General features: G+C 37.0%; 1 protein-coding gene across 4 annotated transcripts in view; it reads left to right on the top strand.

The window, feature by feature from the left end:
- The window catches only part of TENM1 (teneurin transmembrane protein 1), an 801,117-nt gene that overhangs the window by 474,938 nt on the left and 313,479 nt on the right, over positions 1–12,700 (top strand). For all 4 annotated transcript variants that reach the window (XM_059156967.1, XM_059156964.1, XM_059156965.1 and 1 more), the window contains exon 7: positions 12,163–12,401. In XM_059156967.1, the coding sequence (XP_059012950.1) occupies positions 12,163–12,401 (239 nt within the window). The remainder of the gene's footprint in view (positions 1–12,162; positions 12,402–12,700) is intronic.

Raw genomic sequence — 12,700 nt, 5'->3', positions numbered from 1 at the left:
ACCGTGGCATATATAGCCATATCTATCTATCTCTATCAAATTTCCTTTCTTATTCCATTCCTTTTTCGTCTATGCTCTTCATTCTCCCTTTGTTCATTCTTTGTTCTCTCTCTCTTGAATTTACTTTAGATCTACACTACTCTTGGGCATTTCGTAGCTCTTCTGATATTGTTCTTTGCTGAAAAGCTTACAGGGACACAGAAGCCTGAAAGAAAATGGCACATTTGGGAAACCACGCATGACAGGATGGCCAGAGCTTAGAGTGCATTGGAAATAATGGCAGTACTGAGTTTGAGAGGTCTGCGGAGGGCAGACTGTAAAGGACCTTAATAAAGTAGTGCACCTTCATTCCAAAAATAGGAAAAACACATTAAAGTAGCTACAAATGCCACTACCCAAAGATAGTTACTATTAAGATTTCTGTGTTTTCTTCTAGATCTGATCTCTATAGAGTAAGGATTTAGAGTTGGAGTTGTTTGTGTGTGTGAGTGTGTGTGTGTGTGTGTGTACAGCACCTAGCTTTGCTTGTACTGTATGAGTTGTTTTTTCTGCCAACATGGAAAATTATTCATTGCCTTAGAAATTATTTGGTTAATGAAAGAGAAATGCTTTAAAATTAAATCAGGTAAAGGGGAGGTTTTTTAAAAATGATATAAGATAATCTCCCAGGGAAAGAAAAGGACAATAAATACAGCCATGCCTAAAGAGAGATGGAACTTTCTCCGTTGTTCTCTTGCTTTCTGGAGCTGCATGATGTCTCATTACTGTTTCTTTCTGCACATATTCTCTCTTCTAAGGTGTCACTTTAGATGGAATTTGTTTATCTGTTCCCCTATCATGTTGTCACTCCAACTCTGGCTCAACATAACTTTCATCTTGGCTTCCCTAGATGATGAGTTTCTGTGTCTAGATTTCTGAGACAGGGAGAGGGAGAGAATACGATTGTCTCCAAGGTTGGTTATCCAGTTCTACTGCAGTTAACTCTGATTACAAGCAATGCAGAGTGGGATTGGGACAGTCATGGATAAGGGTGCTCTGTGCAGGCTCTGCTGAGAGACAATTATCGGCATAATATGCTAATGTGGTTGAAATTCTTAATACAACTTCATAATATTCCATGGAATGAACATACTAGCCCCCCCCCCATATTTGAGTCTGGTCTTTTAGTCATTGGATGAGTAAGGAGACCGAGGATCCTGGATGGAAGAGTTCTAGGGAAGAAGACTGGAATATCAGGTATCACTTTTGCTCACACTTCCGATGAGCCAGAATTCACATGACCATACCTAATGGAAATGTGACTGGGAAATATAGTCCATGTGTCCAGAAAATAAGGCAAACAAGAATGCTGGTGAGGAACAGACAGCTTCTGCCTCAGGCCGTTTCTTTGATTTTGAGATTGATAGTTCACAGGACAGCCGTGCCTTTTGTCAGTCTGTCCCTCAGAGAAATGTTAGACTGGATAGGTTAGAGGACTGATTTGAGTGTCATTTCTTCCTTTAAAGCATTATAAAGCATTGTTTACTTTAATGCACATGTATGAGTAAGACAAACCACTAAAAGCTAATATAAGGCTAATGTTGATCAACACCCTTCAAACAGTGCATTAGAATGATTATCTGTATTTTCAAACTGAAGAACTTAGTGGGAAATGCTTAGGTTCTCTTCTTACTATACTCCTTCGAAATACTCTTTCTTTAAAATCAGGTGTCCTGGGGTGCCTGGGTGGCTCAGTGGGTTAATCCTCTGCCTTCGGCTCAGGTCATGATCTCAGGGTCCTGGGATTGAGCCCTGCATCAGGGCACTCTGCTTGGCAGGGGGCCTGCTTCCTCCTCTCTGCCTCCTCTCTGCCTGTGTCTCTGCCTACTTGTGATCTCTGTCTGTCAAATAAATAAATAAAATCTTAAAAAAAAAATCAGGTGTCCTTGTCAATAGATTACAGTTCAATTAAAACAAATACAGAAATGTTTGCCATGTCACCTGGCTCTTAACATAAATGGGGAAAATACATATCTGTAGAAAATAAGGACGAATAAAAAAGTAATCAAGGCATAGAATACTCTGCCCACTACCCACTTCTCTAAAAAGAAAGATAAATAAGTAAGCCAAGTAACCAGTGATACCAAGTCTATAAAACCAGCAAGTTGCTCTGTTAAGTAAAATTGGGAGTGGACATTGAGTTTGTAAAGAGACGTAAAATCTAATTTCTTCCCAAAATCAAGATTTTTTTTAAAAATCCCAGAAAGGGGCGCCTGGGTGGCTCAGTGGGTTAAGCCACTGCCTTCGGCTCAGGTCATGATCTCAGGGTCCTGGGATCGAGTCCCACATCAGGCTCTCTGCTCAGCAGGGAGTCTGCTTCCTCCTCTCTCTCTCTCTGCCTGCCTCTCTGCCTACTTGTGATCTCTCTCTGTCAAATAAATAAATAAAATCTTAAAAAAAAAATCCCAGAAAAGTTGGGGCCTGGTTTAATTTCAAACATGTACCCATAAATTCTGCCTTGATCACATGCTTATTCCCATTTAAAATGGTCCCTGTTGGGAAATGAACTACAGAAAACTCTGGAGCAGAATTCCACTATTCCTTCATGGAAATGATGTATACAATCATAATAGGATTCAAAATTTCACCCACCAACAGCTTTTTAAATTTTTTTGAGTTTGAAGAGAGATTACAGCTTTCACAGCATACCTTAGGAACTAAATTACTATTAAGTATAAAGAAAATGAAAAATTGGTAAGCTTACTTATCTAAGTAAATAATTTTTATGTTTTGGCCTGAGCCTTTTCAAACAGGAATATTTACATTAATAGAAAATATTAATTTGATATTTACCCCTCAACTAGTGTAGGATTTTTTAATAAACATTTTTTAAATTAAAGTTATATCTACAGAGAATGGATCTAACTTGGAAAATGAGAATGAGAGTGTGTCTTGAAAAGGCACTATTATAAAATAGAGGATGATTGTTTATTTTAATTTATTTTGGGGTCCACTAAAGCAACTCAATAAAACAGAATATATAATAATTTCTTTCTCCAGCCTTTATATATCTATGCCAGCACACCTAGCTCAAACTTATCTCTGAATATCCTGTTACAGAAAATTTTAATTTATATAGGGAAGTCTGATAACACTATTACATAAAAGATGTTCTGATGTCTTTCATATTTTAAAAAGGAAGACATGACAATTAGCTCACTGTGTACCCTCCTGATATCATTTTGTCATTTCTGTAATTTTAGGACTTGAAACAAATATTTCCATAAAAACATCTTCAGTGGAATACTAAACATATATATTCAGTTTGAGAAGAAAATACCAAATGATCACATGAGTTAAGAAGATTTTGTTAACTAGTGATTAACATTATGAATCATACCAGTGATGTCATAAGTTAATATGAAGTTAATATGTGCACAGTGGTTAAGTAAATGGGTTTTATTGTTCATGCATGAGTTTAAAACTATTTTCTGAGCACCTACTATTTGCTATGCACCATTCTAGATGCTGAGGTTATAGCAGTAAATAAGACAGACACTTCTACTCTCATGTAGCTTATATCCAATAATCAACAAAACTGAAGTAGATTCCCAGCTCGGTCACTTACCAGTTTTGTGAACTTGAGAAATTTATTTAACTTTAATAGCTGATTCTCAGCCTCCTAAACTGTATATGCACAATAGCACCTTCCTTTATGAGGTTATTGTGAGGATTCAGTGAGAAGGAAGCACAAGGTATTTTAGCAGAGTGCCTAGTACATAGATGTGGTTTAGTGTATGGTCATTGCTGTTGCCATTATTATTAGCAGCAATTATTTTTAATTATTAGTATTTTTATTAACAATGATTCATTACCCAAATGTCTTACAAAAAGAGATGAAATATGAATTAACTATTTCTTTGATTCATTCCTTTTAGATTATGTGAAAACAAAATGAAAGCTTATAGTTGCCCTTTTACATTCAATAAACCAAGAGATATTTGCTCACAAGTGAAACTTAGTTTAGAATTCCCAAGCCTCATTCAAGAGCTTTTTAGAAGAAGCAAAGGCATCATACAAATCAATATATATATTCATTGAGTACCTTTGAAGTATGAGACAACATACATAGAAATTAAGACTTGGTCCCTGCGCTCAAGGAATACACAATACAGGCAGGGTAGATATTCTGATTAAAAGAAGAGCAGGAGTAATAGCCACAAAAATATTTTTTAAGATTTTATTTATTTGTTTGACAGACAGAGATCATAAGTAGGCAGAGAGGCAGGCAGAGAGAGAGGGGAGGAAGCAGGCTCCCTGCTGAGCAGAGAGCCTGATGTGGGGCTCGATCCCAGGACCCTGGGATCATGACCTAAGCCGAAGGCAGAGGCTTTAACCCACTGAGCCAACCAGGCACCCCCACAAAAGATTTTTAAGATAGCTCTCCTGTTAGCTACAAACTACCTCACTTGCAAAATTACAATATCAGTCTAAACCATAGCATTGCCATTCAAGTATAAACAGTAGAACTAATGCTTAAACCTAGAAAAATTAAGGCTTAGATGGGTATCCTGAAACTCTTTAAAAAGAAAAAAAATGCGTAAAAATATACAACAGAGAGAGAGTATAGATTTTTTTTTATAAACACTTAGGATGTAATGTTTGGAGGGGATATATGGGCAGGGATAGCTTAAAATTTGGAAGAAAGAACCCTCTAGCAAATAAAATGAAATCCTCCCTTACGTAGCCATTAGGAGAGAAATACAATTTGTTACCTTAGGAGGTTGTCCAAGGTGGTAATTCCATTGAGGTTCAGAAAGAGTTTGGATGAATACTCTTTAGGAGAGCATATTCTAAAAAGGACTATGAGGAATGGCCTACGAAAGACAAACTAGAGATGCTGAGGTTGATAATTTTGACTAGTAACCACACTTTTCTGCAAAATAACATTAGGTGTTCTTGTCAGAGAAGAAAATGGAGCTGACCCAGCATGGAGTGTTTTAAAATTTTCTCACGTTTTTGAAAGCATAAGAATAAATACCTATGAATAGACATTTCTCCAATGATGCTATAAAAATATCCAACAAGCCTACAGAAAGATACTCAGCATCATCAGTCATCAGAGGAATGCAAACCCAAAAGCACAATGAGATGCCACTTCACACCCATTAGGATGGCTACCATCGAAAAAGAAAAGGACAGCAGGAAGGAAGGAAGGGAGAGAGAGAGGGAAAGGAAAAGAAAGGAAAAAAGAAAAGAATAGAATTTAGTGTTAGTGAAGATGTAGAAAAATGGAGCCTGTGTGCACTATTAGAGGGATTGTAAAATGGTGCAACCGCTATGGAAAATAATATGGAGATCCTTCAAAAAATTAAAAATAGAGGTGTTGTATGATCCAACAATCCTACTTTGGGGCATATACTCAAAAGAATTGAAAAAGGATCTAAGAACATATTTGCACACTCATGTTCATTATTCACAATAGCAAGAAGAGGAAGCAGCCCAGATGTACATGGATATATCAACAGGCAAAGAAAATGTGGTAGGTACATATAATAGAATATGATTCGACCTTGAAAAGGAAGGATATCTTGTCCTGTGCTACACATGAGGTAACTTCTTATGCTAAGCGAAATAAACTACAAAAAGACAAATACTGTATCATTCCACATATATGAAGTATCTAAACTAGTCCAGTTCATAGAAAGAAAACAAAGTGGTTGGTTCCCAGGGGCTGAGGGAAGGGGGAAAATGAGACTGCCTAATGGGTATAGAGTTTCATATTTGTAAGATAAAAATTTCTGGAGACCTGTTTCACAACAACCTTAATAAAGGCTACTGAACTGAACTGTACCCTTAAAAAATGGTTAGGATGGGTGCACCCGTTGGCTCAGTTGGTAGAACATGCAACTCTTGATCTCAGGGTCGTGTGTTCAAACCCCACAGTGGGCATGGAACCCACTTAAAATAAAAAATGAAAACAAATAGGATGGTAAATTTTATATTTTGTAATTTTTTATCATAATAAAAATGCATTTAATAATTTTTTAAATGAATATATGTCTAAATGCCACAATTCTCTCTGAATGTGATTTGGCCATAATAACTTGACTCAAGGCTTTTTCATTTCAGTCTTCTGTTTTATTTTATTTTTTTTAAATCACCCTCAGCTGTGAACTGGAAATAAGTTGAATTCCTTCTTCTGGGTATAAAAATGAGTCAAATGTTTATAGCTAAGGGAATACAGGTTTAGATATTCATCTCATAAGCATGTTTACAAGATGTAAAAGAAAAAACTTCATTGGTTATTTATGCATCTGTTGTTCAAAAGCTGTAGATTTCTGTCTATTTCCTATAGAATTTTAAGTGCCACATTAAATCACATTATTTAGTGCTAACAGATACCCTCAGAATTATGTAGCATGAGGGGTTTGGAAAGAGAGAGTACATTTTCCCCTTTCTTATAGATGATTTTAAAATCCTTACAGGAACATTTATTATATTCCCACTTACCACCACTGGGTCTCATCAGTCTTGAAGATATTTTTTTTTCTCAATTTCCTCATATGCCCATTTCCTTTTGGCAATAGCTTGTTTTTCCTTTTTAAATTTGAACTTGAATATTAAAACAGATGCAAAGGAGAGTACTACTTACACATAAACTCTTGAACTGCATTTTTATCATTTGCTCTGTGCAAAAAACCCAATTGTATGAAATTGATAGCAACATTTTAGTATATCCTCCGGTCCCCAGGGAAAAGCAATGTGCTTAGACAGATGATCTGATTTTATGAGCACATAGCTGAAGTCTAGTGCTGCGCATTTGTCTTTATGCTCCTACTTTTTTCAGGGACTATGAAAACACATTTAGGCAGTAGTTTCACTTTCCAACAATGGACTGCAAAGCCTTTGACAATACGTAGCATTTGCAGTGCTGTTTTTCATGATGCATATCAAAGTATAGATCACTTGAGCAAAGAATCTTAATCTCAGCTTGTTAATAAGAAAACAGGAACCTTACTATATGAACTCATTTTATTATCTACCCTCACTGAGGGCTGTGATTTGGATTCCACTCAAATATGAATTAGTTTAAATGTTGCTCTGCTGCGACTGCTGAATTTATTCATTATGCTGTAATATTTTACTTATGAAACTGCATTTGGAAATCCTTTGGTGTATATCACGATGAAATTACAGTGCTTGGGGATATTGATTATTGCTTGTAATTGCCATCATAATAGCCAACAATTCTCTGTCTTTCTTTGTCTTTCTTCTCCCCCTTAATGATATACTAAACCAAATCAATATCCAACATATGGGGCCACTTACATTGTCTCGAAAATCTGATTGTTCTTCATAAATATGTAAAAGATCGAAGATTTTATCTCCAATCACTGGGTGAAAAGCACTCCCATACTGCTGGATTTCCCTTTTATCCTACAGGAACATATCAGGGTGTTGCTGTGCAGGACTGGTTATACCTAAGTGACATCTTGTCACCTCCACAGTAACCACCAGTTTGTTAGTGGTGAGGAGATGGGGAGGCTGCTCCACTCTGCTGTCCATAAAGTGTTACATGTCTTGCTCACTAGTAAATTAGATAGCCAGAGGGGAAAAGATCAGCTGGAAGCACTAACCAAACAGTAAAGAACAAGTTCCCCTCCTTATAAATGGAAGAGATGGTTTCAGGGACTAAAGAGGAAGTACAGGGGAACCTGGTTGGCTCAGTTGGTTATGCGTTTGCCTTCGGCTTGGTCATGATCCCATGGTCATGATCTAGCACCGCATCAGGTTCCTTGCTCAGTGGGGGAGTCTGCTTCTCTCTCTGCCTGCCACTCCCCCTGCTTATGTGCTTTCTCTCTGTCAAATAAATAAATAAAATCTTTAGCTAGATAGATGATAGAGAGAGAGAGAGAGAGAGAGAGAGAGAGATGATAAATAGCACAATTAAATGGAAGGAGTATAATGGTGTGAGTCACTTTTTCAATATATTTATCCCTTATTTCTAACTATATACTGTTTGTTTCTCCATTCTGGGGATACTTTAGGTAACTTTAGAAGCAGTAATAACTCCTTTTCCATCTTAACAACTAAAAGGTAACTTCATTGTAATGCTTCAACGTTCATCCAAAATATTTAAGGTGGTCTTTAAAACTTACCTTAGTTTTGAGATAAGTGACATATGGAAGAATAGACATGTATTATGTAGTACTGTTTAAATGGATTGTTATCTGTTTAGCCTGGATCAGTTAACCCAGGAGCTTAGAACCTGGTGGTAGTCCAGTGAAGACTGGTTGACAGGTCACCTGGTGCAGAGGAAATACATTCTTTTGGAAGTCCCTGATTCCAAGTTCATTTATGCCATTAAGTACCTGTGCTACTTTTAGGTAGTCCATTTCATTTTCTGGGCCTTGGTTTCCCTAACTGCAAAATCGGCGTGCTGGGCTAGTAGATAATCACGGAGATCCCTTCTTTCAACTCTGTAATTCTTTAGCTATCATTCTCATGTTTGTCACTGTTCCCAAGGGGAACAGGGTAAATGTGGCTCAATTCAGTATTACCCACATGCTTCTTCTGTACCTTAACAGGTCTGCATTCGTACCTTGATATGTCCATGACCTGCCTCACCCAGCAGAGTCAAGGTTAAGAGCAATTGGCGGCTCTGGAGCCGGCCTGCTTGTGTTTGAGACAACTTCCCCAGTTACTAGCTGTGGGACCAAGAACAACTTAACCTCTCTGTGCCTTGCTTTTCTTATCTGTAAATGGAGATATTTATTTTAATGGGGTTGTTGTGAAGATGAAATGATATACTGGTTTATTAATTACTTAGAACCATACTCGGCACAAGTGAGCACTTAATGAATGTTACCTCTTGTCATCATTATAATAACTACTATTATCACTACTTTATTCCTGCTGAAAACCTCTTTTGGTCTCTGTTTCTTCATCTGAAAGATGAGACTAATAGTATCAGCCTCATAAATGTATGAGGACCAAAATATTGCACATAAAGTGCCTGGTGCCTGGACTTTCTAGGTGCTCAGTAAATCATGTTCACATAAACAGAACCAGCTATGCATATGGTTGGTATTAAACAGTGCATTTTTTCCACTTACCCCACCTACCTTTTTTCTGATAACTTGTTACAAAGGCAGTACAAGATCAAGGCAGAGAACTTCAAAAAAAAAAAAATACCAAAAGATAACACAAGTTACTATTTTTACATGAGCTCATATTTTTTTTTCATTTTAAAAATTGTATCCTGGGGCATCTGGGTGGCTCAGTTGGTTTAAGCATCTGCCTTTGGCTTAGGTCGTGATCTCAGGGTCCTGGGACTGAGTCCCACATCAGGCTCTCTGCTCAGCGGGGAGTCTGCTTCTCCCTTTCCCTCTCGCTCAATCTCTCTCTCTCAAATAAATAAATGAAATCTTTTTTTTTTTTTAATTGTATCTTATTGCCCATACTGTTTTGAAACCTACCTTTCTTCCCTTGTTGATCTCTTTAAACACTTCCTAGTGAAGAGATCTTCTTCTACAGTACCATTTGTAATGGCTATACGGTATTTTACTACGTGTTTGTAAAATAATTTACTTAATCAAGTACTTATTATTGAGCACTTGGGTGTTTAATTTGCACTATTACAAATTACACTGAAATGAACGATTTGTATACATTGTCAGACACATCATTTCCTAAGGATAAATTATTGCAGGCTGCATATTTAAAATCTTCTGATACTAATGACAAATTGCCCTCCAGAAAGGCTTGCGAATGTGTACTACTCTCAGCAACCCTGCCCTTTATATAACCTTTACCCTTATGGTACTAACACAGAATTCTCTAATGTGGAGATTTTTCATGAACTGGCAGCTTAGACAGTTGTTTTTTCCTCTAAACATATATGCTTTTGTTCTTTAAAGTGAAAGTTGGAAATCAGACTTATAATAGTCTTCATGATTTATACATTTGGTCGTGTGTGACAGGGTGATGTTGGCTCTCTAGTGGAGGGGTTTCTTATAGTTAAAATGTAACACTAGAATGTGTTTTGCTTAACAGTGCATTCTACTGCTCCAGGCAGCACAGTAGAGAGGTTAAGATTAAGGATTTTGGAACCAAAGTGACCTGGGTTCCTATACTGGCTCTGTCATTCACGTACTAGGAGGATGTGGGCAAGTTTTTTTTAAAACCTTCTTAGGCCTCCATTTTCTTAAATTCACAATGAGGATAATAATACAGCCTATTTATTTTTAAAAAGATTTCATTTATTTATTTGATAGAGAGAGAGACTACAAGTAGGCAGAGCTGGAGGCAGAGAGAGAGGAGAAGCAGGCTCCCCGCTGAGCAGAGAGCCCAAAGTGGGGCTCGATTCCAGGACCCTGGGATCATGACCTGAGCTGAAGGCAGAGGCTTAAATGACTGAGCCACCCAGGTGCCCCAATATAGCCTATTTCATATGAGTGAAGACTCACTGAGATTATGTGTTTAACACAAAGCCTGGCACATAGCACTCAGTAAGTGTAAAGTACATGCACAAAAACATACTTTAATGTATTTGTTTTTGGCAGCTCCTTCCATGTCCCTAAATCAGTACTGTTTATGAAATATCCATATTGCAATAGTCATAAGCAGTCAGTAATCATCATATAGTAATTTAGACATGACAGCAGCATGAAGTTCTAGAACAGGCAAAATTAATACATGGTAGGAAAGATGCTAAGTAGTAGTTACCTGGGGAGGTGGGGTAGGGACTTAGAAAGGCAAGAGGGAACTTCCTGTGGTGATGGGAATGTTCTCTCTCTTGATATAGGTTTATGTTGCACAGATGATTGCATTTGTCAAACCTCAGCAAATGTATACTTAAAATTTGTGCATTTCATCATGTATATTTTTTTTTATTGAAACATACTTACATATAACATTATGTAAATTTAAGGTGTACAACCTGTTGATTTGATACATTTATATATTGCACCATAATTGTCAATGTAGCATTAGTTAACATCTTTATGATGTTGCATAATTATCATTTCTTCTTTGTGGTGGAAATAATTAAAATCTCAATTAGCAAGCTTGATGGTTATAATACATACAGTTGTCTATAGTGACTGTACTGTACATTACATCTTCAGGACTTACTTATATTCTAGTTGCAAGTTTATACCCTTAAACATCTTTCCTATTCTCTGACCTCTCAGGCCCTGGTTACCAGCATTCTGTTTTCTGTTTTTATGAGTTCATGGATAGACCTTGAGGGCATTATGCTAAATGAGATAAGTCAGACAGAGAAAGACAAATACAGCATGATACCACTTATATGTGGAATCTAAAAGAGTTCAACTTGTCATGGATAAATTTTACACTTAAAAATCTGTAAAAAAATGTTGAACTCTAGATAATATGCAAGTTAAAAGGGAAGGATAATATTCTGATATATGCAATTTATTTTGAAAGGCTGGAAAGTTAAGATGGACTGATGTATGAAGGCAGGAATGGAGATATGGATAAGTATGTGATAAAGTTAGTATAGTCATATGTTAACTGTAGCATCTAGTTGGTAAGTATATGCGTGTTTACATAAAATCCTTTCAACTTGGCTGTATGTTTGACAATTTTTATAATAAAATATTGCTTGAAAATATGTCTGTGAAAGCTAAGCCCTAAATAAATATACTGGTTTCTAGACCATTCAGATTTCAAAAATGCCTGATGATACTTCTCATTTGTTTTTGAATCAACTCTTGAGTATCATATTTAACAACAAGGAGCAGGATAGTGAATAACATCAAATGTGAATGTCAACACTGAAGAGTCTGAGAAATTCACTAGCCAGCAATCAGGGGACAGAGGATCTCTTTCTGCCTCCTAAAGGTCTAAATGAGAAAACAAAGGAGACCACCAAATGCAATTTGGAATTAAATGTTAGGTAGATGAAAATTTTGAGACTCTGTCAGTTTTCCTGAGCCTGTCAATGTGTGATTGTTGGAAATGAGTGGGGCTTGTGTTTTTGTAACAACTGGCTTTGTTTGTTGTTGTTGTTGTTGTTTGTTTTCATTTAAATTCAATTAGTCAACATAGTACATCATTAGTTTCAGAGGTAATGTTCAAGAATCCATCAGTTGCATATAAGGACCAGTGCTGGCTTTGGTTTTTATAGCCCCAACTTGTGTTTCCTTTTCCCAGGCATTTCCTGTTTAAACATGGATCTGGTTCCTCGGCTATCTTCAGTGCAGCAAGTCAGAACTACCCGCTGACGTCCAATACCGTGTACTCACCCCCTCCCAGGCCACTTCCTCGAAGCACCTTTTCCAGACCTGCCTTTACCTTTAACAAACCTTACAGGTGCTGCAACTGGAAGTGCACGGCCTTGAGCGCCACTGCAATCACGGTGACTTTGGCCTTGTTGCTAGCCTATGTGATTGGTAAGCCTTTTCTTCCATGCCTGTTTTCTTCTTAATCAAATCTTGTTTTGCTTGCGGTGGAGGTCCGGGGTGGGGAGCCGGGAGGGTCTCTCTTAACTCAGACCTAGAATTTGAAGCAAGACTTAGTATTATAGTATTATAAATAACAAATGGATTGCTAATGAATGTTGTTTTGGTCTTTTTTTTTTTTTTTTTTGCACTTCCTAACTTTAAATACTGCTGAGGAGAGTAAGGAATGCTTTTTGAGAAGAAATATTTATACTACTAACGCAGTCTTATTGATTGCAATTACTGTAGTT

The sequence above is a fragment of the Mustela lutreola genome, chromosome X (genome assembly GCF_030435805.1).
Source record: "Mustela lutreola isolate mMusLut2 chromosome X, mMusLut2.pri, whole genome shotgun sequence".
NCBI classification, from domain to species: Eukaryota; Metazoa; Chordata; class Mammalia; order Carnivora; family Mustelidae; genus Mustela; species Mustela lutreola.
This window is presented reverse-complemented; position numbering and strand designations above follow the sequence as displayed.